Source organism: Penicillium arizonense, assembly GCF_001773325.1.
Source record: "Penicillium arizonense strain CBS 141311 chromosome Unknown PENARI_contig016, whole genome shotgun sequence".
Classification (NCBI taxonomy): Eukaryota; Fungi; Ascomycota; class Eurotiomycetes; order Eurotiales; family Aspergillaceae; genus Penicillium; species Penicillium arizonense.
Genome location: NW_019173293.1, coordinates 140661 through 168029, shown reverse-complemented (window position 1 = coordinate 168029; position 27369 = coordinate 140661). Strand labels below are relative to the sequence as shown.

At 51.3% G+C, this 27369-nt stretch overlaps 11 protein-coding genes across 11 annotated transcripts; 7 read left to right on the top strand and 4 right to left on the bottom strand.

Moving 5' to 3' along the window:
- Positions 1–75: 75 nt before the first annotated feature.
- On the top strand, positions 76–2988 carry PENARI_c016G05692 (MCM DNA helicase complex subunit MCM2; the record flags this gene model as incomplete). The annotated part of the gene is made up of 5 exons (XM_022634059.1): positions 76–80; positions 130–182; positions 305–2613; positions 2667–2836; positions 2892–2988. 5 exons carry the CDS (start codon positions 76–78, stop codon positions 2986–2988), a joined length of 2634 nt encoding a protein of 877 aa, XP_022485933.1.
- Positions 2989–4447: 1459 nt separating this feature from the next.
- PENARI_c016G06487 (putative tannase) lies at positions 4448–6214 on the top strand (the record flags this gene model as incomplete). Its single annotated transcript, XM_022634082.1, has 1 exon — positions 4448–6214. The coding sequence occupies one exon, from the start codon at positions 4448–4450 to the stop codon at positions 6212–6214; it is 1767 nt and encodes a 588-aa protein (XP_022485971.1).
- A 1128-nt stretch (positions 6215–7342) lies between these two features.
- Positions 7343–9009, top strand: PENARI_c016G11685 (Pal1 family protein; the record flags this gene model as incomplete). Its single annotated transcript, XM_022634196.1, has 4 exons — positions 7343–7388; positions 7501–7742; positions 7792–8203; positions 8261–9009. The coding sequence occupies 4 exons, from the start codon at positions 7343–7345 to the stop codon at positions 9007–9009; spliced, it is 1449 nt and encodes a 482-aa protein (XP_022486094.1).
- Positions 9010–10215: 1206 nt separating this feature from the next.
- Positions 10216–10641, top strand: PENARI_c016G06289 (mediator of RNA polymerase II transcription subunit 31; the record flags this gene model as incomplete). The annotated part of the gene is made up of 1 exon (XM_022634074.1): positions 10216–10641. One exon carries the CDS (start codon positions 10216–10218, stop codon positions 10639–10641), a length of 426 nt encoding a protein of 141 aa, XP_022486025.1.
- A 903-nt stretch (positions 10642–11544) lies between these two features.
- Positions 11545–15112, top strand: PENARI_c016G09883 (uncharacterized protein; the record flags this gene model as incomplete). Its single annotated transcript, XM_022634149.1, has 2 exons — positions 11545–11759; positions 11821–15112. The coding sequence occupies 2 exons, from the start codon at positions 11545–11547 to the stop codon at positions 15110–15112; spliced, it is 3507 nt and encodes a 1168-aa protein (XP_022486108.1).
- A 1297-nt stretch (positions 15113–16409) lies between these two features.
- PENARI_c016G07924 (palmitoyl-protein thioesterase family protein) lies at positions 16410–17381 on the bottom strand (the record flags this gene model as incomplete). The annotated part of the gene is made up of 1 exon (XM_022634114.1): positions 16410–17381. The coding sequence occupies one exon, from the start codon at positions 17379–17381 to the stop codon at positions 16410–16412; it is 972 nt and encodes a 323-aa protein (XP_022485934.1).
- Positions 17382–17739: 358 nt separating this feature from the next.
- On the bottom strand, positions 17740–18538 carry PENARI_c016G02531 (uncharacterized protein; the record flags this gene model as incomplete). The annotated part of the gene is made up of 2 exons (XM_022633985.1): positions 17740–18250; positions 18330–18538. The coding sequence occupies 2 exons, from the start codon at positions 18536–18538 to the stop codon at positions 17740–17742; spliced, it is 720 nt and encodes a 239-aa protein (XP_022486156.1).
- Positions 18539–20906: 2368 nt separating this feature from the next.
- Positions 20907–22695, top strand: PENARI_c016G04533 (putative C2H2 finger domain protein; the record flags this gene model as incomplete). Its single annotated transcript, XM_022634033.1, has 3 exons — positions 20907–21676; positions 21740–22009; positions 22065–22695. The coding sequence occupies 3 exons, from the start codon at positions 20907–20909 to the stop codon at positions 22693–22695; spliced, it is 1671 nt and encodes a 556-aa protein (XP_022485990.1).
- Positions 22696–23444: 749 nt separating this feature from the next.
- PENARI_c016G04593 (putative RNA polymerase II Elongator complex associated protein Kti12) lies at positions 23445–24816 on the bottom strand (the record flags this gene model as incomplete). The annotated part of the gene is made up of 3 exons (XM_022634037.1): positions 23445–24353; positions 24409–24762; positions 24811–24816. The coding sequence occupies 3 exons, from the start codon at positions 24814–24816 to the stop codon at positions 23445–23447; spliced, it is 1269 nt and encodes a 422-aa protein (XP_022486027.1).
- A 263-nt stretch (positions 24817–25079) lies between these two features.
- Positions 25080–25982, bottom strand: efm7 (putative nicotinamide N-methyltransferase Nnt1; the record flags this gene model as incomplete). Its single annotated transcript, XM_022634203.1, has 3 exons — positions 25080–25160; positions 25209–25793; positions 25842–25982. The coding sequence occupies 3 exons, from the start codon at positions 25980–25982 to the stop codon at positions 25080–25082; spliced, it is 807 nt and encodes a 268-aa protein (XP_022486087.1).
- A 659-nt stretch (positions 25983–26641) lies between these two features.
- On the top strand, positions 26642–27124 carry PENARI_c016G11738 (uncharacterized protein; the record flags this gene model as incomplete). The annotated part of the gene is made up of 1 exon (XM_022634197.1): positions 26642–27124. One exon carries the CDS (start codon positions 26642–26644, stop codon positions 27122–27124), a length of 483 nt encoding a protein of 160 aa, XP_022485945.1.
- Between the last annotated feature and the right edge of the window lie 245 nt (positions 27125–27369).

Here is a 27369-nt window from a genome sequence, read left to right as displayed (position 1 = left end):
ATCATCCTTTTTTCCCTGGTGCTTGCCTCTCTTTTATTATCGCAGATTGCTTGAAATCATACAGGCACACACACAATGGAGTCAGTAGCCCCTTATGAATTCTCTGTCCCGAATGCTAACACACCGCAGTCCGCTTCGACCCAGCGACTCGGCCGCAAACCGTGGCCTGAGGACCAACACTCGTAAGAGAGACAGAGAAGATGATTATATGTCATCGCCGGCCCCATTGCCTCCATCAAGTCGTATGCTTGCTCCCATGTTCACGTTGCTGGGCCAACTTGAGACTGACAATTTTTTTGCGCAGCCACTGCTTTGGGCTCGTCCCCTCCCCCAATTCCCTTTGACATGGGAGATGAAGATGAGGAGGATGAAACGGGGCTTGTACAGGATATTGATGATATTGATGAGTTGGCCGAAGACGAGGATGGTATCGACCTGTTTGGCGACAACTTCGAGCGGGATTACCGCGATGCAGCACATGACCGCTACGAAAATGAAGGATACATCGATGACGACGAAGACCACGAGGAGATTGACGCCGCCAGCCGTCGGCAGCTAGATGCTCGCCTGAACCAGAGAGACCGCGAATTGGCACGCAGACGCCGCATGCCTGCAGCCTTTTTACAGGATGACGATGATATTGAAATGGACTTGTCTCGCCAGCCCCGACGACGCAGACATCATTATGATGAGGACAGGGAAGATATCGACATGGCTGATGAGGGCATGGAAGAACTTTCCCTGGAGGAATTGGCTGATGTCAAGGCAGCCAATATCACGGACTGGGTGACGCAGCCCCAGGTTCTTCGCTCTATTTACCGTGAATTCAAGGCCTTCCTGACAGAGTTCATCGACCCAAGTGGCCAGTCCGTCTACGGTAATCGGATTAAGACCCTGGGTGAGGTCAACTCGGCTTCCCTTGAGGTATCCTATGCCCATCTGAGTGAAACCAAGGCAGCTCTGTCATATTTCCTCGCCAACGAGCCCACCGAAGTCCTCAAGGTGTTCGACCAGGTGGCGCTTGATGTCACACTCTTCCACTACCCCCAGTACCACGACATTCACAACGAAATCCACGTCCGCATCACCGATGTGCCAATCATTTACACTCTGCGTCAACTGCGTCAGTCGCATCTCAACTGTCTGATTCGCGTCAGCGGTGTGGTCACTCGTCGAACCGGTGTTTTCCCGCAGTTGAAATACGTTATGTTTCTCTGCCAAAAGTGTGGTATCACCCTGGGACCATTCCAGCAAGAAGCCAGCGCAGAAGTGAAGATCTCGTTCTGTCAAAACTGCCAGTCTCGCGGTCCCTTCACTGTCAACTCCGAAAAGACCGTCTACCGCAATTACCAGAAGTTGACTCTGCAGGAGTCGCCCGGCTCGGTCCCCGCTGGTCGTCTGCCGCGCCAGCGCGAAGTCGTCCTGCTTGCAGATCTGATCGATACTGCCAAGCCTGGCGATGAGATTGAGGTTATTGGTGTTTACCGCAACAGCTACGATGCCCAATTGAATAACAAGAATGGATTCCCCGTTTTTGCCACTATTATTGAGGCCAACCATGTGGTCAAGGCCCACGACCAGCTGGCTGGTTTCCACCTGACAGAAGAGGATGAGCGCGAGATTCGCGCACTCTCGCGCGAGCCTGATATTGTGGATAAGATTATCCGCTCCATGGCTCCCAGTATCTATGGTCACCTGGACGTCAAGACTGCTGTTGCACTTTCACTCTTTGGTGGTGTCAGCAAGCAGGCCCAGGGCAAGATGTCAATTCGTGGTGATATTAACGTTCTACTTCTTGGTGACCCCGGTACTGCCAAGTCTCAGGTGCTCAAGTTTGTGGAGAAGACAGCTCACCGTGCTGTGTTCGCTACTGGGCAGGGTGCTAGTGCAGTCGGTCTTACAGCCAGTGTCCGTCGGGATCCCCTCACTAGCGAATGGACTCTTGAGGGTGGTGCCCTCGTGTTGGCTGATCGTGGAACTTGTTTGATTGATGAGTTTGACAAGATGAACGACCAGGATCGGACGTCTATTCACGAAGCCATGGAACAGCAAACAATTTCTATCTCCAAGGCTGGTATTGTGACAACGTTGCAGGCACGCTGTGCCGTTGTGGCCGCCGCCAATCCCAAGGGTGGTCGGTACAACAGCTCAATTCCCTTCTCGGAGAATGTCGACCTAACGGACCCCATCTTGTCTCGTTTTGATCTACTCTGTGTTGTCCGTGATCTTGTTGATCCTGCTGAGGATGAGCGCCTAGCCAACTTCGTGATCGAGTCCCACCACCGTGCTAACCCGGCTCGTCCTCTCCGAAATGAGGACGGCAAGATGGTCGATGCTGACGGCCATCTCATTGACGGTGAGGGCTACCGCATCAACAAAGATGGCCAGCGACTGCCTCCTTCCCAAGAGGAGGTGTCCAGACGTGCAGCAGAGAAGCAAAGGGCCGAGGAAGAAAAGGAGGGCGAGATCCCCCAAGAGCTCTTGCGGAAGTACATTAAGTACGCCCGTGAGCGTTGCAACCCCAAGCTCTACCAGATCGACCAGGACAAGGTCGCACGTCTCTTCGCCGACATGCGCCGCGAGTCCCTTGCCACTGGAGCGTACCCCATCACAGTAAGTTATCTTTATACAATTTACGTTGACATCATGCTTACTTATATTCCCAGGTTCGTCACCTTGAAGCTATCATGCGTATTGCCGAATCCTTCTGCAAGATGCGCCTGTCCGAGTACTGTTCTGCGCAGGATATCGACCGTGCCATCGCTGTTACTGTGGATTCGTTCATTGGCAGCCAGAAGGTCAGCTGCAAGAAGGCACTCTCACGTGCATTTGCCAAGTATGTTTCTTCCCAATCCTTGAACTCGTTGGAACTATGCTAACATTCCTATCAGGTACACACTCTCCAGACCCAAACCCCAGTCCAAGCGTCGTGCTGGTATCCCCGTCACAAACCCTCACCTGCCACGGGCTCAGTCCACTGTGCGGTGAACATCCTAACTGGAGATTAGGCGCGGCTGGTTGCATGGCTTCTTTTGTTCAATACCATCTTGTTTGCATTTCACGTATGCGGCGTTTATGACAGGGTTCTGTTCTTGAAATCGAACCATGATAAATTAATGAATGGGAAACCAATGAATGATCTTCCAATTTTATATTCGGTGCTTAGACTGTAAATCAGTAGACGGAGGCTCTCAGTCATGCTCTTTCTCTTTGTCCTAATGCATAGAATAATATCAGACAAAAAGATATAGGCTGTTTCCGCCAGGACAACCCTTTTCCGCACCTAGCTCGGCAACATGAGCTGCCTAACACCAAAACCGGATAGACGAAGGGGAGGCTCTGGCGGAGTCCATCTGAAAGTCAACTTGACCTGGACCTAGATTCACCACCCGCCCGATCTTCAACAACTCATATCTCTTTAGTTGCCAACAAGCCCCAGTGGACGAGTCATTTTTGCCTGCTAAAGGCAAGGCACAGAGTGAGATCTTGGAGGTAGTTTTATTGAACTCTGAGTAGGGAAGAGATGCAAATTGATTCAGGTGACAATGAGATATGCTAAAGAGCTTGTACCATTGACTTTACACTATTTCTCCGCAATGACTTCTTAGGACCCGTGTCGGGTAAAGACCTAACGCAAAGGCACTTTACTGAGGAGTATGCAAATGTTCAATGTATCCTGTAGTCTCCACACTACGTATAAATAAAGGAAATGAGGTGGGTGAAACCACATTTGTAGTCCGCCCTAATTCGAAGTATCCCAAACCCTCAAAACAACAGCACATACTAACATGCCAAACTCGGAGATTACCAAGGAGCTTATGTCCAAAATGGCAGTTATCCCCATAGAACTCACACGATGATGAAGATCTCGCGGCCCCAGTTGTAAAACAGTTAGGGCAGCGGAAAAGACCTTACCAGGACCAATAACCATCACCGCACCTGCATCTATACTCCTCCCCGGACCCCAGAAGAGCCACCAATTCGCTACAGACCATCGTCCTTTTGTCATTTCGGATATGCAAATGTGGTAGTTTCCCCCGCAAACCCTGGCCCGGTATTGTCGTCTGGTCTCCAGCCTCGCTGAAGAGAGATTAGTCTGTGTGAGAAAGCCTAACAATTGCTTCAATTACCCCTTAACCCCAGGCCACATCCCCACTATCCCACTCATGAAGCTTATCCCCGCGTCTACTGTGGAGATCCATTTGCCCGGCGCATGAAGCTCTGTTCGATTATCCGGGGTCGGTACATGGAGCTGTCATATCGTGCTTTCCCCACGTATTAGCCGGTCCATGCAATTCATGCGCCGACTAATCGAGAGACGCGGGGCTACGAGCTCGCTTCAAGCGAGCTTGGTGCTGGACTATAAATACCCAGGAGGATGCAGTATTGCAGACAGACAGCATCAATTACAATCCTCTTCCTCTACTAGGGCTCCACGGGTCCAACAATGCGTTTCTCTCCCTCCAATCCCCAGGCAGCGGCCCTCGCTGCCATTGCATACGCTACAGCAGTGACAGCAGCTTCTCTCGAGGACGTCTGCACTGTGGAATATGCTCGGTCCCACCTACCCGCATCGACATTCATCCAAGGAATAACTCTCGACCAGTCTTCCGTCACGACAAACATAGTCAAAAATGCATCTACTAGCGCGACCTCGACATTCTACCCTGCAGCAACCTTCTCGTACTGCAATCTCACTTTGGCATACACCCATGACGGCCGGGATGACCAAGTCCTCATCCAATACTGGTTGCCCGACCCGAGCAAGTTCGAGAACAGGTATCTGTCTACTGGCGGCGGTGGCTATGCCATTTACTCTGGTGCGCAGTCCCTGCCTGGTGGTGTGATGTATGGTGCTGTTGCTGGAGCTACGGATGGTGGGTTTGGGAGTTTTTCTACGAATGCTGATGCGGCCATGCTCCTTGCCAATGGGACGTTGGATTATGAGACGTTGTATATGTTTGGGTACAAGGCTCATTGGGAGTTAAGCAAGATTGGGAAGCAGTTGACGCGGAATTTTTATGGTATGGCTGATAAGACTAAGCTCTACTCTTATTACCAGGGTTGTTCGGAGGGTGGTCGTGAGGGTTGGAGTCAGATTCAACGGTATGGCGATGAGTGGGATGGTGCTGCTATTGGTGCCCCTGCTTTCCGTTGGTCTTTCCAGCAGACTCAGCATCTTTATTCGAATATCGTTACGAAGACTCTGGGGTACTATCCTCCGCCTTGTGAAATGGAGAAGATCATCAATGAGACTATCTCGGCGTGTGATTCTCTCGATGGCTTGAAGGATGGCGTGGTTTCTCGCTCTGATCTTTGTCAACTGCACTTTGATATCAACACTGTTGTTGGCAAGCCATACTATTGTGCGGCATCCACTAGCAGCGGATATGGCAAGCGCAAGAGGCAGATGGGTGCTTCATCCACTCCAGAACAGAATGGAACTGTCACCGCAAAAGCCGTCGAGGTTGCCAAGGAGGTTATTCGCGGTCTTCGTGATACCAAGGGTAGACAAGTTTACCTGTCATATCAAACAGCTGCGGACTTTGACGATGTGACCACTCAGTACAACTCCGAAACCGGCAAATGGGAGCTTGAAGTGGATGGCCTGGGTGGCGAGCACATTGCCCTTCTGGTGGAGAAGAACGGCACCAACCTTTCCAATCTCGACGGCGTGACCTACGACACTCTGAAGGAATGGATGATCTCCGGCATGGTGGAGTTTGCCTCTACCCTACAGACCAACTGGCCCGATCTGACGCCGTTCCATGAGGCTGGCGGCAAGGTCATCCACTTCCACGGCGAGGCAGATGCCAGCATTCCTACTGCATCCTCAGTTCGATACTGGGAGTCTGTCCGGAGCATCATGTACCCCAATCTTTCTTACAAGGAGGGGGCCGCCGCTCTCAAGGATTGGTATCAGCTTTACCTTGTTCCTGGTGCGGCGCATTGCGGTACTAACCCACTTATGCCCAATGGCCCATTCCCGCAGACGAACCTGCAAGTTCTCATCAATTGGGTTGAGAAGGATGTGAAGCCCGTGACGCTCAATGCGACTGTCCTTCAAGGCGAGAATGTTGGAGAGAACCGCCAGATCTGTGGCTGGCCCCTTCGGCCTAAGTGGAAGGGAAACAAGATGGAGTGCGAGTACGATCAGACCTCCATCGACACATGGCACTATGACTTTAATGGCGTCCCAATGCCGGTCTACTAATGTTTTCTGAGTTTGGCCTTGGGATTGTGGGGGGAAAGCGTTAAGCTAGGGGGTGTGGACCTGTCATGTTAATAGTGCGGTTTAACTCATACATAATCCACACAGCTTGTATTCCCCAGGTACCAAGGTAGATATCCCATTATCAATAACAGAGCTTGCGATGAGGTCACCTCATTTCAGATCGCATTCCACACTGAGGAATGTTCGATACCTTCTCCGTTCTCGACGGATGTGCCTCGATCTAGAAGCTAGAGACATTGGACAAATAGTGCATATCAGCGCGTGTCTCGAACAGAGTATCGGACTGGTCATAATTCTAATGGGACTGCATCCGCCATGCTCTTGATCCGGGCTACACTTGATTGCGTGGATAGATCCCGTCACCGCTATGTTGAGGCACATGGCTCTAAAGCTGGTAGACCGGAGTGGGAGCCTGAATATGACGTTTGTTGCCCCTTCGGCAGTGTACATGCCCGACATTGGAGATGTGGAGGTTGAACATCTCGCGTGGAAAGTATAGATCACCACATTCCGGAAGGGGAATGACATCAGGGAAGTCGGAAGGGATGCGTCATGCCGGCCTATTTTTGGTAGCCGAAGAATCTCAGATACTTTGGAGTGACAGTGAGAGTGACAGTGGTGAGAGAGTACAGTAACTTGATGCCTAGGGTGGAACCCCGTCGATCCTGGCACATGCTGAAGTTAGAGTCGAGATGCTGCAGAAGAACATTAGCAGTTAGCTTCAAATGCAGGAGATTTAACTCAAGCGCCACAGATACTGTACACACTTGTACATGTATAGTAGAGTGTTGGAAAGGGGAGATCGCCAGGAGTACTCCGTAATTCCCAAGCCGATCCCCTTTCTCCCGTCCCCTTGCCCCCCTCCTTTCCTCTTCTTCTTTTTCTTTCTTCCTTTAATTTCTTTAACTAACCTAACACTTTGAAGTCTTCGATCTGAGGATAACTATTGGATCTATTGGCTGTGATCAACTGTCATTCCACTGTGACCCCTGCCCGCCGTTTCAGAATCACCTCCTGCCACCTTCCGCCGCATTCGTGCGACACCCTAAGACTCACTTGACGCACTCTCTCTCCACACACACCTTGTTTCATTGTGATAACCTCACAATGAATGCCGCTCCAGCGCTTGGGTATCCCGGCGTCTCGCTGGCAGGTACGTAATGCTCCCCCTGGGTCATATAACTCCCTCTATAACCCCCTCCCCCCCAGCAACTTTATGGGATACATTCAGAGTGACTGACTCGAAACGTCTTGACTGTAAACAGAACCCCAATCATCTCCCACTGCGGCCAGTTTTGGCTCCAACAATCCCTTCCGCAACCGTGCTCTCTCACCCTCGGTTCCTGTGGCATCCAACGGTGGCCCAGAGCGACCACGATCAACCAACCCCTTCCTTGACGACGCAGATTCGATGTCGCCGCAATCAGCTCCCGGAATGTCTACAGGCGCGACCATGTTTTCACCGGTCGAGAAGACCGACATCTCCAGCAACACCCGTGAGCTCTTCGTAAGTTGACCTTTCGAGACGTGATGGAGCCAGATCTAACATATCGCAGGAGAATCTTTCACTGAAACCTGCCCCTCAACCGCCTCGTTCTCGCCCACCTCCCAACACCACCCACCGCACCCCTTCAAATCGCAACCGACCCCAGCGCCCGCCCGGGCGATCGGCAGGGCCAAAGGAGAAAGACCCGCTTGACATCTTCGCAGACCCTCCTAGCTTGAACAAGGCCGCGACCATGGGCCCCCGCGACAGACCCTCGCGCAGACCGCGCCGGAACTCTGAGTCTTCTGTGATGGACCGGGCCTCTACCATTTTCGACGATGAAGACGAGAAGCGCCGACGTGAGAGACGCCACCGTGAGCGCGAGAGTCGCAACAAGGATGGCAAGTCTCGCTCCACCCGCAAGGACCGCAGACTTGACATCATTGATAAGCTGGATGTGACTAGCATCTATGGAACGGGAAGTGAGTATTCAAGAGTCCGAGCCAGCCTCCACCTTCGTATACTAATTGTAATCCTAGTGTTCCACCACGATGGTCCGTTCGATGCTTGCAACCCCCACCGCAACCGCCGAGGCCTGCGCACCGCGCCCATGCAGGCCTTCCCCAAGGGTTCTACTAACATGGCTCTGGGCGGCGCCGGCCCCAACAACTCCAACATTGACCTCGACCTTTTCCACGGCAGGATGGAAGAGGGTCACAATGACTTTGCTACGGCAGCCCGCCGCAATGCCGACTCAGGCAACAATTTTGATCCCACCGCTCGTGTAGAGCCCGTTCATGGATCAGAGAGTATGGGACTGGGTACCAGTACTTTCCTCGATGGCGCCCCGGCCAGTCGGTCTGCCATGGCGCGCCGCCAAAGCGAGAACGAGACTTCGATGGGACAGAACGGTGGTCTTGCACGGAAGAAGAGTTTGGCCCAGCGATTGCGTGGACGAGGCCCCGGCCGTATCACATCTCCCACCGACAACAACTACCCTCCAGCAATCGAATCCAGCCACTCTGCATCTTCCCGAGGGAATGAGCGCAACCCATATTTCCAAGATGACGATGAGGAGTGGGACAAGAAGGGTGCCAGCGTCGAGTCTCGTCTTGAGGGCGGCCGTCTCCGATCTTCCAGCAGCCCCAAGCAGAATACCGGCTTGGAGCGTAAGGCAACCCATGAGCGAGCATATGAAGAATCCAAGCTCAACCCTGGTGGTGGCGGTTTCCTGAACCGCATGAAGAGTTTGCGCAAGCCAAAGCCCGAGCGCCGCACCAGCGACTGAACTCTTAACGAACGCTTTTCTACCTGCTTCGAGTAGGTATCATTGGGCACGCCGTGCGTCATCCTGAACCCTTAGGTTGACTTGACAATGTGCGGCCTACTTTTGCTTTTCCCCGTCGCCATCTCCTCCGTGAGGAGTGATGATTTCTCATGTAATATCCAGCATCGAGTACTGCAAAACAGCAGTGCTCCCCATGGCGTTAATTTGAACTGAAAGAGAATACTTGACACCGGTTCTGGTTTCAGGACGCCATGAAACGCCACGCCCAGTCGAGGATCGGGTCATGATTCGGAGTTTTATTCCTATTTTTTACGTCTTTCTTCCCTTCTTGTACTTCTTTTGAGCCCTGCTTTGAGAATCTGTATTCTTTATCCATTGCTCTTTTCCTCTTTTTCTTTTCGCATGAGATAATTAAATCAGTTGACTCCAACATCTGTCAATCTCCATCTGTAAACCCCGAGGATTAAGTACCGCTCAACCCTTCTTTAATATCGGATTCTGTAAAGTGTCCAACGTCCTTTACAGACTGTACTGGCGCTTGGGCACTAGCTCTTTCATTCCAGTTAAGCACTGCGGTGCAAATACACCCAGGTGACTTAATTGATGGGCTGAGTCGTTCTATTACCCTCCATGAGAGTCCTCAGATATGATAGCTTGTCGTAAGTCAGATTCCCTTTCAGTTGGACACCCCTTCAAACCCTGGTGGATCGTATCTCAGACAATACTCGGCGCCCAGAGAGACTGCTCAATCCCGTAATACGATGTTGATATTCCTCTGTTATAGATATTCATAGATATGCTGCTTGCCCAGAGGGATATTTAAGAAAGGCCCTTCCCATACACATCGATTTCTACCATCTACATTCCAAGTCCGTTCCTCACAAGATCCCAAACAATCAACAAGTGATTTCAAGGCGTAAGCGCCTTTGAAATCACATCGCAATGTGCTGAAGTGAATGACAGCAAAGAGTAGCCGCTGCACGAAGTATAAACCATATGAATGAGATATGTCCTCGGCCACTGTGTTCTTATTCAGTTCTCTTTCCTTTCAGTTGATATCTTTATCAAGGCATTGTTGTCTTTTTCTTGAAAAAGATAGAAGGGAGTAAAAGTGCAAGAGTGTACCGTATGTAAGTTGAGGGTTGACCACGCTCCACCTTTCCCGCAGTCCCTTCGCGACTTGAGCTTCCGACATTCACCTTCACCATGGAGCCTCCCACCCTCACCAACCCGCGTTTTACTCTTGAGTTGGAATTTGTTTCTTCTCTCGCCAACCCCTACTACCTTTCTCACCTTGCTGTTACCTACCCTAATCTTTTGGGCATCTCCCATGCCGACGACGATGACGACTCCGCTACTTCACCAGACGCCCAGGCATTTGCAGCCTACCTAGCCTACCTCTACTCTTACTGGAAGACACCGGAGTACTCCCAGTTCCTTACACACCCTGGTCCCACGCTACGGGCCCTGCGATTGCTGCAGGAGGACAGGTTCCGCCGCGACATCATTCTCCCGCAAGTCATTGAAGGGCTGGCCGGACTGAGCATGCCTATCGAACCTGTGCAGGCCGAGGCTGAGACAGAAGCTGCAGAGGAAAAGCCACACGATGGCCAGGATGGGACCAAGACCTGATGGTTTGCTGCAAGCCCTGAACCTATGTTCATGGAGGATCTTGCGCATGCGACCAGGGTGTGCTTGTTTGAGCGCAAACCATACAAAACGAACCAACCAAGCCAACCGAACCACAGAGGATCTACACTACACTGTACTTGGACAAGAGCCTTTACCGTCGGCTGAGCTACAGCCCACACGGCTGCGGGGAGTGCACACGAGGTTCATGTGCGACCGAGGCTCCACGACCGTCGATCAACCAACATCGTTTTCGAGCATCACAGCTTCTCACCCCTGACGGGACTGGATTGCGGGGTGGGAAAAGGACCAAGCGTTGTTGGGATGCGGGATTCCCTACTTACTCGTACATCATACCTCATACCTCATACCTGTACCTCGCTAAAATCGCACTCATACCTGGAACGAATAGAATAATAGCCTCAATTCTGAGGATCAACAGCAACTAGCGAATAACGTGTTGTATCCCAAAACCGAGCAATAGAAGAATATAATATAAGCAAAAGAGACATGACGCAGTACAGTAGAATTGGGCTAGTGTCCAGCCCGAACAATCCGAACATTGTTTTTTTTTTACCCTTCTCCTGAATGTCTTCAAGTCTTCATCATCAATCCTTCACGTATGTCATGTATCTCTTCTCTTAATATTCGCCCATTCTTCAGTCACTTCTTGGGGTTATAGCTAGCCCCACCCCCTGGTGATCGGCCCTGAACTACCTCATCGGTTCCCGTTCACGTCCACGTTGCGACTTTTGACAACGTTTTACCCTCCCATGGCAATCCGACCCTATACACTCTCTTCAACCTCATCCTACCGATCAATCTCCCTTTCTAAGACCATCGTGAAGCTCGCGCCTTTCTCGAGTCCGCCACCCGGGAGCTGTATGCGTCACCCATACTCTTCCAATGGAGTCCGTACGCCAGTCATGCCGGCCCAAGCACCAGGTCCTGACTTTGAAATGCTATCCGAAATACCAGAAGGGGGTGGCGGAAGTTCGGCCGAATCCAAGTGAACTCTCGTACCTGCTGTACTATACCAGCACGCGCCGCAGTAAGCTGACCAAGGTCGGCGCGTTCCTGGAGAAAAGAGTGGCCCGGGATGTCTGGAGACGCAGATTAGGGTGAGCAGAGGCCGAGTCAAGAAATATCGCGCTTGAAAAGAACTGACTGATTCCAATACAGAAATGTCCAGGTGGCGCTTCATATCCTGGCTGCCCTCATCGAAAAAGTCCCCCGCGATCTTCCCATCTACGCGCGTTCTGTCATGACTGTGATCGAGACTGTCCTGCGTTCGAATGACATAACTATGGTGGAGGAATCAATTGTGCCCTTTGAAATGTTCTGCCGGCATCAGGACATTTCGGCCATTGCGGCGGACCAGGGGCTTGCTTCCCAGTACCGAGAAGTCGTTCGGACATACGCCAGCTTAGCCGATCCAGCTTTTGTTTCCAACCCTAATACAAAATTCAGCCCGCAAGTAGCCATTCGGTGGAGAAACGCGGGACTGCGAGCTATCAGGGGCGTGGTCAGCTCAGAGAGCCTTGCTGCTGATGGTGGCACTTCGCTGAAGCTGTGTCTACCAATCATTCTGGAGAACCTGTACTCCGGCGATGAGGACCTGATCCCGACACTCAAGGCCAAGCTACAAGAAGCTGACACGAATGAACGGGATGGACCCAAACCTCGCCGCATGAGTGTCAACACCGTGCACACTGTGGACACAGCGGAGGGCGATCCCGAGCTCGCAGCACGGTCTGCGGACGATGCAGATCGAAAGGCAGAGATGGACGCTCGGCTCATGGCCCTGCGCTGCCTCGAGCAGATTATCGTCTCCGGGAGCAATCGCGGTCAGATTCGCATCGCGGTAACGGTCATTCTACGCTTCGTATCGACGAAGGGCTTCCCGCAGAGTGAAAAGCAGAATCGATTAAGCTCGGCCAAGAACGGGAACTGGGCCACCTCTTTGATCGAACTCATTGCGAATTGGTGTCCGGTGCAGGTCCGCTTTATCATTTTGATCACGGCTATGGAGATCTTGCACGATACAAGCCCCAAGGAGGAAGCCCTGGGGTCGGCATTCACCATTCTCTCTGTGGTGGATTGGTTGCTCAGATCCTCGGTGAACATGATTGGTCTCAGCGTCATTGATATTCTTTTTGGTCTCATGCACTATGCTTCCGATATACTTTCCCCTCCGGATCATGCTGGGTCTGCAGATTCAGAGAGGAAGCCTAATGGTCCGATCGATATGGTTATCTCCTCCCACAGACGGGATCTTCTCACACTCCTGGAGCAGAGTATTGGAGACCTCGCAACGCATATTTACTACGGCGACCAAGTCGCTGACATGATGCGGGCGATCCTCAGGCGCTTTAAACCTGCTTCCTTCCATGATAGCTCTGCACAATCTGCCTTGGCTACCGTTCAAGAGTCCGGGGTTGCACACGTTGACTCGAACTCCGCCTCGGAATCTAATGGAGACAGGGCCTCAGCAGAAACCTTTTCACATGCCGCCGCGAAACTGACCGCTCTTCGAGCAGTCAAGTCCATATTGGTCGTGGCTAATCTCAGGACGCCATCAACCATGTCCGGGGCGGAATCCAGACACCCAGTCGGCATTCATGTGTGGGAGGGCACCCAAGGTCTCTTGCGTGATGCAGACCGGGGTGTTCGCTATGCCTACACCGACGCTTTCCTCTCATGGTTGACCTTTGAAACCAACAAGAACGACCTCAAAGCACGAGTAGATGTACGGAGATACGTCAAAACAGGATCGAAGCGAGAGTCCGAGCAGATCGACAAACAAAATCGCCGAAGCACTTCGGCTCCTGGGAACCAGCGAGAAACAGTGGCGCTAGCAGCACAATCGAACTTCCTCCGTCTGCTGCACTTGGCGATCTACGATGCTGCTCTTGAAGGAGCCACTGACGAATCCGAGGTACTCCTCCTCCATCTGCTTCTGACAAATCTTGTACAGAACCTTGGAGTGAACGCTGCTCAATTTGGGTTCCCCATGATCCTCAAGTTACAAGAAGACATGTTTACTTCTATTGAGTTGAGCTCCTTTGCGGCTCGCGTCAACACCGGAAGCTTGGTCCACGGCTACCTTCTCGCACTGTCAGAGAAGTTTGAAATGGACACCTCCCCCGTTGGAGCTGAAATCACCAAGGAAATCCAGCAACGAGTGGACAAGGGATACTGGCTCTCCAAGATCCGGGTGCCCCCAATTGGCCTCGGTGGTATTGACTTCGATAAAGAAAAGAGAGACGTCAACGACTCCACTTCTCCGCCTCCGTTGACACCCTTCCGTAATGTTGAGGGACTTGTCTCTTTGATTGACGAGTCTTACCGCCAGTCAATCTCATCTCCCCCACAAAGCCCGCCAACCTCACCCGCAAGAGGATTCACATTCCCAGTTCTTGGACATGCGACCGCTCAATCACAGGTCGACTGTGGCCTCCCGTCTCCCGTGAGGGATCAGTTGCTGTCTCCATGGTCACGCGAGGCCTGCTTGGCAGATGTTGAAAAGGAAAGCGCCAACGCCCTATCTATCAATGGCTCTCGAGGCGGCACCCTCAATACTCGCAACAACAACCAAACCAACGGAGTAGCAAATGGCTCACCTGCTGGCTCGGGCTTCCGCGACAACCACCGTATGAACGTTCCCGAGATTTCTGCCTCGTCATCTTATAGTTCGAGCAGGGGGTCTCCTGTTCGCGTCAATGAGCTTCGTCGCGTGCTCTCAGTCACCAACGATTCTCACGCTCGGCGACTCAGCCCGTTGCGTGGACGACTTGACGCATCAGATGCCAGTATCATCTCCTCTGGAAGTGATAGTATGGTCAGCGGTGCCTTCTCTGTTTCTGAGATGGGCGACGGTGTCTCCGCCCAACTGCCAGTTGGCCAACAAACACCTGACGGCGATGGCGCAGAGACACCCCGCGCTTCGGCAGCAGAAATTGTCCTGTCGGGCGACAAACCCTCCGACCAACCTCTCAACGCACCCTCCCTGAGTCGCGTGAATTCAGACGAGCAAATACCCCCCGTACCACCGATCCCCGTCAACTTGTCAATCCCAGGAGGTTTCCCCAATGACTCCCAGCGATCATTGATCTCATACGATCGCCCATCCACTGCGCCAGGTCCCTCGCGACAGTCTTCAGTGAAAGACAAATCTGATGCAGCTTCTGGTATTCTCAACCCCAAGTCCTTGGACCGCAATAAGAGCCGTTCTAGTAACAACCTCGCCGGCTCTAAAATCCCAGAACTGATGAATGACTATGAATCCAATTCCCTGGATGGCAGTCACCAAGATCAATTGCGGAGACTCCTCGATGGGTTCCTCTCGCCTGACGACGGCACAGTGACAAATGGGACTCGTCCAGCAACCGCCATCTCTGGGTCCAAGGGCCCACTGGGTAGAAGTTCAAGCAAACGACAGGTCAGCGGTGGCCTCGGACGTCCACCTTATTGATTTTTCGTTTGCTGCTTCCTGTACTGTCAATTCGATAAGCATGATTCTCCAGGAATTTCACCTACCATTTCCTTTCCCTGATTCATATGTTTATATATAATTTTCTTTTGTGATATTCCCCGCATCGCCTGCCCATGATGGATCTTGTATCTGGGTTCATCTGGCGTGGACGTGCTGGCTCTTTCAATCCCACCGGTCTGGCATATTTCATTTCTGTTCTGTCGGTACATGTACTTCTTTTTCGTCAAGTGATATTCTATTCTTGTCTTTTCCCTTTCTACATATGTCTATCTTGGAAGGTCGGGCTTTCGTCATTATGTTGTCGGTGCAGGTTGCCTTTGACAAGAAACTTGTTGTTGTATCTAGCTACCCTGTCAGTACAAAATATAGATGCTAAATTGAAAAGATATTTAACTACGGCATGTGTAGTGTATTTCGAGCAGATATGCATCCATCAGTAGATGTATAGCCAAAAGTACGCTAATGATAACATCGGAGGTGAGCGAACAGAACGTATACTTCTCTGCGTGAACACCGATATAGATGGCGGAGTTGTCCCGAGAAGGTTATACTCCTTGGCCAAACTGATGATAACAATTGATTGACATGGACCTAGCTATGTTAAAGGTCTCGAGGATCGCATTGCTTCCCTGGAAGCGCAACTTGCTCGAGTCAATGAGAACACAACAGAACCTCATCTGTTTTCCCCTACCATTCTAGAGACTAGCGTGTCAGCATCATCTCACGGGGAAGAAGGGTCTGATTTAAATGCCCAGATTGCGACTAACTGCATGCAACCGCAATCGTTTTCTAGTGCCTCCTGTCAGAACCATAGACACGGTTATCCTCGGAGAAGAAACCAAACGGCCATTCACTGCTAGCGGATTTGTCGGACCCTTTACCCTCTATACCCCGGAGAGAAGCCACCAGCAAGCTAGCCGATATCTACTTTGAGCACTGTAACTTCTATTCCCTTATATTCTAAGGAAAGATTCCTCAACATTATCGAACCTTTATACGACGAAAGAGATTTGATAGATCTCTCGTCGCAAACAAATCCTAGCTTCACCAGATCGAGAAGATCTAAGCCTATTAAGGAGTTTTCATGATTCTATGGTGTTTGATGCGGTGTCTCATCCTTTTGCTACCTACTTTCTTTCTCGCCGTCAGCGACAGGTCCTCTCATTTAATAAGTAATTAGCCTTTTGTGACACTTGTTCCATTCGACTTTATGCTAATAAAACAGTATTGCAGTTGGGATATCATGTAGTAAAAACGCCGATGAGATAGAAATCAATTAGTGAGCACGCTGCACAACAAGGCCAGGTGACGAAGTACTCTGCTCTCCTTTCAACGGAGCAAAATACTCTTCGAAAGTCTTCTTCAGCACCTTCTCGGTCAGCCGCATGTGCTGCCCAGGAGTAGTTCTAAAGTCCAACTTCCCCTCTTCGTCGAGAACCCTCAAACCCAACCAATCCTCCTTGTAAATGGGCCTCTCGTGCAGAGGAGTCACTTCACCGGTGGTACCATTAACCTCGGCAAAGAACGAACTCTCTTTCGGCACAACAGTAGTATCTTCTTCAAACATGAACATCGCGAATCGATTCAGAGACATCAAATTCTTCCTATAATCCTCGTTCTTGAACTCGCGCTCGTTGTTGATATCGGCCAGGAAATTGCTGTATTCGAGGTACTGTTCCATGTCCGTAGGATCGCGGAAATACTGCGCCGGCACGACGCGCGACTGCGCAAAGTTCGTCCACCGACCGGATCGAAGCAGTGCCTCGGCTCCACTGCATAGCCAGTCGCCCAACGAGCACGACTGGAACTCCGAGATGCCGTTGTGCTGACTGCCGAATGTGACGAGGTTGTGCACGGGCGGGGCGTTACAGCGCTCGATATAGCCGCGGAGGAATTGGCCGCCCTGCGAGAAGCCTAGCGCGTTGATGGCGGGCGCGGTGCGAAGAATTGGGTCTGCGGCGAGCTGGTCGCAGACGTAGGCGATTTGCTCCGTGACGTTGCCGAGGAAGGTTGCCTGGCGATCTCCATTGCCATCTTCGGCGAGTCGGATCAGGTGCACGTATGTCCCTGGGTTTGTGGATTCGGCTAATTCGACGACTTCTTTCAGACCTTCACGTTCGAAATCATCCCCGAGGCCGTGCCAGATTACGAGGGGGAGCTGGGTGCTATCAGTGTCTGTGACTTTCGGTGGCAGTGCAGATGCGAGGGCACTGGCTGCCAGTGAAGCTAGGATTGGGATGGAACGCATGGTGAAATGATTGCAGGAACTGATACCTGTGATGTTGGAGATGGTTGGTTCGGGATGACGTTAGTATGGGGAATGAGGTCATGTGATGACCGCATACAGTCGTTGGATATTCAGGCACAGGCACGAGCGAACTTTAGGGCTACGGACTTAATAATAGGTGGCCAGCAAGAGACACGAGTGTTAGTCAGGAATTTTATTCAAAGCGGGAGCGGGCATCGTTATTGGCATGAGTTGGTTGACAGTATATATCCCTTGGCATCTACTATAAATGTGGGTTTAATGGTCAGCTCATTCCTGTCCATTAGATGTGTCAGGCTCTGGCATATAATGACAAGTTCTGGGAGAAATAAATTTATTTTTAATCCCGGAAGGCTCTCACTGGGATTGGGGGAAATAAATTGGTGATCCAGGTGGACGTCAAATTTTCTTTCTCCTCCTGTTCGGAGACAGCAGTACCCTCATGATCGAGAAGCATTGACTGGGATGACAGACTACACATGCCCGCCCCTGAGCTGTTGTTGACATGCGTACCAACCGGTCGTCCGTTGATTTGGATCTGAATGTCTTCGCCCGTATCGATAATCGAGGACGTGTGTCTTTCTCTCCGTGGATATTTGGGGAGCTCGAAAAATGTAGATCTGTTGTCCTTAGCTGCCACCAGTCGCCTTCTGTCGTTGTCATTCAGCCTGCGCCGCTTTCCAAACCGCTCAACTTCCTCAACACTTGTAAAGGCGAGCTCGAGGGGACGAGTCGCAGACACAGCACCCCAGTCAGGCTCTTTGAGGAGCTGGCGTTTGCTATTGCTCAACCCAGTTCCAATATTAGATGTAGATTCTTCATGTGAATGTGAAGCTGGCTCCACTGCGGGCCTTTCAGTAAGAATCAGGTCAGTATAAAACACATAGATCAGGATAGCCAAGACAAAGCAACCAACAGCACTTGACTAACTGATCTCCTGTATTTGTCTCAGCACCTCTATCACTTGCGCTCAAGCCCTTCCATGGTCCAGAACCAGGGAAGTTGCGAAATGGAGAAGGCGGGTGAATGGCCGTGCCCTTCGCATTTGATCGAGACCTGGCGAAATTCTGCTTCTGGGCTTTTGTCAGCAGGCCTGAGCGGTAAGAACCTCGCTGCAGCTGGCCGCCTGTCCAATTCATGGTGCATGACAGCTGTGAGATGTGGAGGGAAGACGTCAAACGACAGCGCATGGTCTCAGCCTTCGGGTGTGATGTTGTTTCCTATTCGAGGAAGTCAGTATAAACAGTGCAAACCCATGCACGTGACCATCCGTCCGCCTCAAAAACTTTTCTTTTCTTCCACACACTTCACTTCTTCCGTCAATCACAATGTTTCTGACCGTTTCTGACCAGTTAACAATCCAGTTATGCCTATGATTGCCAACTCAGCTTCCGACATGTCCCGCTAACAGGTAAGCCATCTGATCCTTCCCATTTCAATTTCCCCCCATCCTCCTGGATGATGAACAACAATATCAAAAGCATAGTTCACCTGAAATCTTCGGATTACTGAACGAAAACATATTCCATCTTTCATTTTTCTGATCCTGTCACCTATCATGATTTTCTCTCACACTTTTTTGAGGAATTTGACTGACTGAAAAAAAGGAAAAGCGCCCGATGGCTGCATGGCTGCCCAACGTGGGTCGCCTCGCCCCGTCCCGCTGGCCCGTAATAGATACTTCTCATTTCAAAATTTTATGATTTATGATTATAATTTACAATTTTTATTCTATTTTATATTATTTGATTCTCTTTTGCTTCACTTCCAGTAATGACGTGGGGTAGGGTCACGCCGCATGTGCACTCCCGTAGCGCCTGGGACGTGGGATGCTCACAACCACCCGATAACGCAACACAGCGACAATCATGGCCATCTCATCAACACGCGACAAGGGAACCTGCCGATCGACCAATATAGACATCATCATGCAGCGTCAGCCTGCGCTTTCACCAATCATATCCATTGCCAAGCACTCAAGACGCCGAGCCGGTCTCACCGCTAGAACAGATTCCTCCACTCAGCCAAACGAACACCCCCCATCTGCAAAGCCCATCACCGCCTGTCTGCTGCATTGGCTCTTAATAGTGCCAACGCAGGCTGTACTATGCGTGTCTGGCACACGCCGTGTTTGATGGTCCACAGTCCGAGCTTCTCGCTTGACTCTGTGCTAAAAAGCCGCTGATCCCCTTTCTTTCATCTTCTTTTTCTTTTCTTCCATAACTCTGGATACCCCTTTTACTTCACAACATATACTTTGTGACTGTTCATATCATCTCACACTTTATATACTCCCTTACAACAACACTCAGCAATCCCTGGACCGGCCTTTCAATTCAAAGACTCCCTGGTCTTTTTGATGCAATCAAGTCTGCCACAAGGATTCACTGCCACATACTCCCCGGACAGGATTTGCTTTCTTGTTATTTCCCAGGCTTTTTTTTAGTCTGCCCACTCTCGACAAACACTCAATAGGTAGTTCCCGTCACATTTTCCTTGCAATTGCTTCTCCTATGCGCTCTTTCTTTTGTCTTCTGGACCTGTATCTCCATCAACTGTTCTTGCCAAGGATCTCGACAACCAATCTCCCAGGACCTACGGACTTCACTACTGCTTCCATGGACTTTGCCAATCTTGGCGACCCAAACAGGATGTCCTGCCAAGGACTGCTTGCCCTCAGCACCCGCTGAGTTTATCTCTCTGAGATGTGTTTAATGTGTGCACTCTCAATCAACAAACTACCACTGGATTACTACCCTGGATGTTTCTCCTTTTTGACCTCGCCTCTGCTCCAAACCTGGAGTGAAGAGTGGATGGATATACCCTTGGACCCTGCACTCCCCTTGGAACCAGCGCCCCTAGAATGAACCACTTTATGGACAGAAATGACATTTCCCTGGATTTCTCATACTGCTAAGGCCACGTTGCTATCTCAACAATAATGGAACCACTTTGCCTATTGGAACAACCAAGGATTCTTTCAAGCTAATGTGCTTGCACTTCGATAATGGAGAAGCATCCGCTTCAACCTCCCCAAAGTCAACATTCTCAAGGCCATTGATATGGACCTGGCCCCGTATACCTGATCTGGCCATCACAATAAAATGAGCGACAGTTACTTACCTGGACTTACCCGGATGATGATGCTTCGACGAATAGTAGCCCCAGCATGAACCTTTGTTCTGCACCTGGCACCACTTACTACTCCATGGATTGACACCAGACCCGGGCTTTACAACATAGACACGACGAATTGAACCAGGATCCTTCAGTCCCTTCGGCCTAGGAATTCTCAAATTCGCACACGCGGCTTTGGTGCGTTAAAATATTGAAGAACTCTTGAAGCTAGACTTTTCATTTACTGACTGTTACTAGGTCCTATTTCACTCTGGACCATGGAGATTTCCTTTGTCTTTATTTTTTTATTTGCTTTTTCTCAATATTGAACGTCAAGGAGTAGGTCACTGACTCATTTCTTACAGTGTTCATATCACAACCACAATCACAATGTCTCCAAGGACCAACGACCCTGAGCGGGTCTCAATGTCACAGTCCATGCATACCTCCATGGTTCAAGGAATCTCAAATCTTGCCTCAAGATCAATCCAGGATGATGAATTGTCGAGCCATGACAGCTCTTCGATGTGTTCAAGTATTCCTACAAGCCATGGAAATCCCCAGGACATGAAAGACTGGACTTTGAACCACTCAGACCAGCCCATTAAGCAAGACTCTTCCGAGGTGCACATGCTTTCTTTCTCGCTGTCTCAGCAGCTGATGACCCCCACGGTCGGACCAAATGATGTGATGTATTCTGGCGTGGACTTCCCAGCAGTCCCAGACATGAATGACCATGAAATGTCCCGGGATCTCTATACTTCTTTCCTGGACTTTTCCTCTGTTGAAAATGATGTCTGCCACAGGAATGGCACCCCAGATGATGCTCTTTCCATCGGACACAGCTCCCACACCGAGGACGGCCACTATATCACAGGCCCTGAATCATGGACCCCCATGATGCATGACGGCCAATACCCAGGAACCACCATGGACCAATTTTCGTCAGGTCTATTCCAGACTGTCCCAGTCTCCCCACCACTGACCGACGCAAGCAATGATGTTTCTGTCACTTCCTCTTGCTCTAACTCTGGATTCCCTTCATTTATGGGCCCTGATGATTCACTCCTCGGAGATTTTACCACTTCGCCCCTCGGAACCCATGGAATCAACCCAGCAGAGCCCCTGTTCCCCAACACTCTTGACAGGGACCTCCACAGGTGAGTGTCGACAAAGCTGATATGAGAGATCCTATGACCAGAAACCTAACCACAATCACGTAGGACCATTAGACCAACCAGACAGTCCCGCCGTTCAGCTCTGCCAGCTGCTCAGCCCAAGGTCGAACCAGAGTTCTTCCAACCGCTCCCCGTGAGAGAGCAGGTCCGCCAGCGATCCAAGGAAGGTGTCGAGGCTCGCAACCCGCGGGAGCACCACTACTACTCCATGTCCACCCACAGCGATGGAAAATACTACTGCCCATTCGCTACCGGAGAGAAACCCTGCAGTCACCCACCCACCACGCAAAAATGCGCTTACCAGCAAGTTCTCCCGTGCATGACATTCTGGTTTCATCTGAGCCCCAGCTAACGGATCTGCCTCAAACAGCAAGTACCTGGACTCCCATCTGAAGCCCTACCGGTGCAAGGCCCCCGCCTGCATTGATGCCCAGCTCCGCTTCTCTTCCAACGCTTGTCTCTTCCGCCACGAACGTGAAGCCCACGGCCTCCATGGCCACGGAGATAACCCCCACCTCTGCCTGTGGGAGGGCTGCGAACGTGCTGTTCCAGGCAATGGATTCCCCCGGAGATGGAACCTCTACGACCACATGCGCCGTGTCCACGACTATGCCACCTCCGAGCGTCAGAGCTCACCCGAGACCTCGCCCGGCGCTGGTCAGATCAAGAAGAAGGAACCCGCTAGCCGTAAGAGGAGAGTCACCGGTGCCACTCCCGCTCCTACTATGAAGCGCACTCGCTCCGTCCACTCCCAGGCTGGTTCTGTCAAGGCTACCCAGGCCTCTGCGAGCCTCGGTCAGCGTCTCCAGACTGCTGAGCGGAACTACGACAAGTGCCGCGTGCGCCTGTTGGAAGAGTTGACCAACATCACTCCCCAGGATACCTCCATGCACGAGCGTGTCAACGCCGGTCTCCAAGAACTGTTTACTTTGGGCTTGAACTACCGTCACATCGAGGCCAGCCAGGCTGTTTCCCAGATGCCAAGTGGACTGCCCGCGTGAAGGGTGTTCGAGATGCCGCTGAGCCTTTTCTATCTGTAAGGCGAACGGCGGTTAATATATTTGAACAAATTCACGGAAGGATCGTTTTTATTTCCTTTTGCGCGGCGCCTGAGCCGTGCTGCTTGCTGGCCAGGCTACTTTCTACACATGGAGGAACCAGTGTGATTGCTCGCGAGGACCCTGGTGTATAATCCCGTTTATGCCCTCGGCCGAGGTATTTCTTTCCTAATCTCTGATCCGTTGGATCATTCGGACGGCCATGAGCCATGAACTGGATAGGACCAGCGCGGGCCCCGAGCCCGCGCTTGAGCGCTTGTGATCTGTCCCCGATCGCTGCGGCTCATCATATGGAGATCTGCTACCGAGAGATTCTTGGGCTTTGCAGACCCAATAAACTATCTCCAAGGACACTGGAGAACCCGAACTTATGCGGAGGAACAGCATGCGGGGATCGTGTCACAAAAGGGGTGGCAGAAGAACGACGGTAGAGTTTTGTGTTCAGCATTGATTGTTGGACTTATTTTGTCGATTTTGATAGATTGTGCGTTGGTGTATCTCGATTCAATGAGCTTTGATTTTGATAACTTCCACGTAAATGACTCTAAACAAGTAGATCTAATATGTCTGAACTTCATATCGGTCATAAACTCGTATCTCATAACTCTACTTTGAGTACATCTAGCGCTATGAACAAAACATCTATATAGACCCATCTTTAAACAGGTTAATCCACTCATTCAAATCAACATCTAATTCTCATCGTCCGCAGTCTCCCCACCCCCAAACTCAGCATTAAGGAACCGCACAAATGCATCCCCAACCTGATCAGCCGTCAAAGCCCCAGGCCCACCAGCACCATGTCCACGACCAATATAAGCTCTGTTCAAACTAATCCATTGCCTCCGCAATCTCTGCAGCTTCGGCAAAGCCAAAATACCACCCGCGCCTGCGAGTTCATCCGTCGTACCGGACATAGCAACATGCGCTGGAATGAAGACTGGTACCGTTGACCCCGGAACCTCAATTGGGATTCCGTCAGCCTGCGCACTCTGCGCTAGAGCGACTTCGGCGGATGGAGTTGCTTGGGTGAATGTGCGGATTGCCGATACGACGGCTGATGTCTTCTTTTCCATTGCGTACATCGCGTTCGAGTCTGTGGCTACTGCTTGCACGGTTGCTTGGTGGGGGACGATCTTGGGCCGGGTTGAGAGGCCGCCACGGCTGCCGCCGATGGTTCGTGTGCCGGTTGCTATACTGGCTGTGTCGGAGATGGTGGTGTTTGCCAGGGAGTCCGTTAGGCTTGGGATTGGGGCTGTGGTTTCGGTTTCCGTGGACGGGAGGACCACGCCTGTGAGGGCTTGGAAGATGTCTGCCACTGGGGGTTGTGGGTCATCCCAGGGGACTGTGAAGAGGGGCTTGTCCCAGCGGCTGTGGGTGCTGGGTTCTTCGTAGCGGAAGATGAGGTTGTTGAGTAGTTCGGCTGGGTATGGCTCTTCGTTGTCTGCGGAGGATTCTGATTCGGTTGCTGGTGCTGGTGTCTCGCTGGTTTCGGGAGTTTTCGCGTCTGGTGCGCTTTGATCTCGGTTCTCTGTAGATTGTCGGCGCAGTCGGGCGTCGTTGATTGCGACGCATCGGTCGACGGGTGTTCCGACATGAACCTGCCAAAACTGTCAGCCATTGCCGCAACACATTATACAGATTCTGAGATCATACCACACAGCAGGTTGTTTGCGCAGCTTTTGCTTCACACCACAGCTGGTACCTCCATCCCTTGATGTAGTTCATTCCGTCGAGGATCACAATGCTGTCCCGCTTGAGCACGCGCTTGGCTCTTGCATAAGCTACACCACGCGCTTCCTTCTCTGTGCGGGCATGATCGTATACAATGCGCGGGTGTGAGGAATCATGAGAAGCGACAACGTGGACCTTGTATCGAGACTTCAATGACACTGGCGTGCCTGCTTCGGAGGCCGCGAATAATTCATCTTGGTGTTTCTCGAGCAGCGATGCGAGCTGGTTGGCACGGTAAGTGAGGCCGGAGCACGGGTAACCCGTTAGAATGACAAGCTAGATGATATCAGTTTAATTGCACCTTTATCGGGGACTTCGACTTACCGGCATCGTTGGTTGAGTGTTGTGTTCTGGCGGACTTTTTTTTTTCTTCATGCGGGGTTGGCCATGTGACCCGCAGTTCGGAGATTCAACATTTGCGTCAATTGATTCAAGCGATATATATAGTAATGGATTACTCTAAAAGTATGGCTAGGGGTGGATTAAGCACAAAAGTGAAGATCTACAACTTCGAGTTTCTATTTAATCTAAAATCTATTGAACTTTTGTCATGATTTCATGTCATCGTTCCAAGTTGGGTATAAAATCGGCATTCAAGCCTTGGAATCCTCCTCCAATTGATCCTGAGCCCATCGGATCTCATATCCAAACACAGTCCGGCGAAGTCTCTCATCCTATGAAGGGTTAGTGTGGATATCACCGGGTTGAGAGATATGACTTACACCAGGATCGTCTTCAAACAAAACATCATCCATCACCTTTTCAAAGATCTTTGTGACCGTGAAGCCGCTCGCCTCCGCCAGCGGGAAGAACTGCTCGGTCTTGGGCAACAGCCAAGGCTGATAAGGCGTGAAAATGACCAGGGCCACAGACTTGGGGTCTTTCTTCATAGTCTGCTGCATGGTCTTGATCAAGTTCGGGTGCTCGCGGTGACTATAGACCACGTCCGCCATAATAAGGACGTCGAACATCGAAGGAGTGCCATCGGCCGCGGGTGGAAGGTATGCCCGCAGTTTGCTCACATCACTACCCCACTTGTAGCCTTCGACATGGAGACGAGGCTTTCCGTCTGATCGGGGAGGAATTGAGCTTGTCGATAGTTCGGCATTGTATTGCATGTTCCCCACAAGATCGGGATCGGGGTAGTCGGTCATGACCACGGTGCGGGCACCTTGGATGGCGCTCACGATGCTGGGGACGCCCGCCGCAGCACCGATCTCGAGGACATCCTTGTTGCGGATCAATTCCTCGGTGTGCTCTTCAATGTAATGAGAGCTCGTTCGGCCGGCATTCCAGAGCAGATTTCCCTGTTCAGGGTTAGTCGGGAATTCTCGATCCTATTGTTGATATCGTACATAGAGGGGATGGCTGCCAACCAGACGCACGCGCACGGTCTGCCCTGAGAGCATGCAGTGCTCTGCGAATGTTGGAGGCTCATCTTCAGGGTAGTACCCTTCAGGATCCTCGAAGAGATTCCCTGATTCGTAGTCGGCCATGGTGAGGTGAAGAGAGAGAAATCGCAAAAAATAAGATCTTATCGATTATCAGCGGGCGGTTGCCTCAGGCCACCAATGTGGACTGATCTCCAGGTGGGGGAGTATGGTAAATCACTTGTAAAGGATCGGATCACTCGGCTGTACATGTAGGTCAAAAGTATGACTCGATCTCGATCTCGGTCTCACTCAATGTTTACTCAATATTCACTCTGTCAGCAGTAGTAATTCGAATCTACACTTCAATGCAACTGAAATCGGAAATCCGAAATCTGCAAACTATCACGTGACGCATCGAGGTTACCATACCGTATTGTGGAGATGATATGCCGATGAGGTTTGCCATCTGCACCCCTGAGACTTCTCTTCTTCTTTTCTTCTCACTTGTTGCTCGGTGCCTCTTACCAATATTTTTATCCTAGACCATCACTCCGTCACTTTGTTTCGGAGCTAAACTGCCTTGGCTTTGCATTTCTGCACTCGAAGCGGCTTCAACTTCCTTACTTGCCACCGTCTGTCGCCTACAGAATCCGTCCTAGATCCGGTCGCCCGAGCATCTCATCCATAGCGACTTCATTTTATCGACTCTCCCTCTCAATCTCAACCACCCCTCTGCGACCTACTTTACCCGATCCCGGTGTGGATCTTTTCCGTTAGACGTCATGGACTCAACCCTACGCCCAGCCTACAACCCCCAAGCGCCTCTTGTCGGCTCCTCCGCCTCCTTCACTCCCTCTGCATCAACCCTCGCTCCTTCCACCGACCAGTCCACTATGGCCGCACAGGCCCAATCTACCCTGGAGGCTGCCACGAATGCGACAAAGCAGGTGTTTTCTTCGCCCTCGCTACAACCCTCTGCATGTGCCCCGCAAACCTCCGCTTCGATGCAACCCTTGTCACAGACACTAAGCAACGCCTCCAACTCGGCTGCCTTGCCTATCGCCCCCGCAGCGGGCAACTCTCAAGGCCTTTTACCTTTGAATGCAGCGCCTGCTCCGGCCGAGAACTACCCCCACCAGATAAATGGTCTCGGGGGTCCTACGGCCACAGCGCCCTTCTTGCAGGATTTTAATCTTGTGGCAGAGGCGGCCAAACGGGCCCAGATGGGTATTGTCATGCGCGACCTCGAGAGCGTGACTCTATGAACTGGGTACCGCGGCTACAAGGGCGGGACCCGCAAGGAGATCTGCGCATCGCAGCATTCTTCATGTCTATAGACTGGCTCTGTGGACTAGAAACATAGGATTTGGATTCGGCGTATCATGTGGTGGGCTTTGATTTTCTTTCTTTTTCTGCGGGCACACCTTTCATTGGGTTGCTGCCTCTCCAGGGTCCATATCATTCGGAGGCCTCTGGACCAACCTGGCGTTGATATCAATCAGGATTCCAT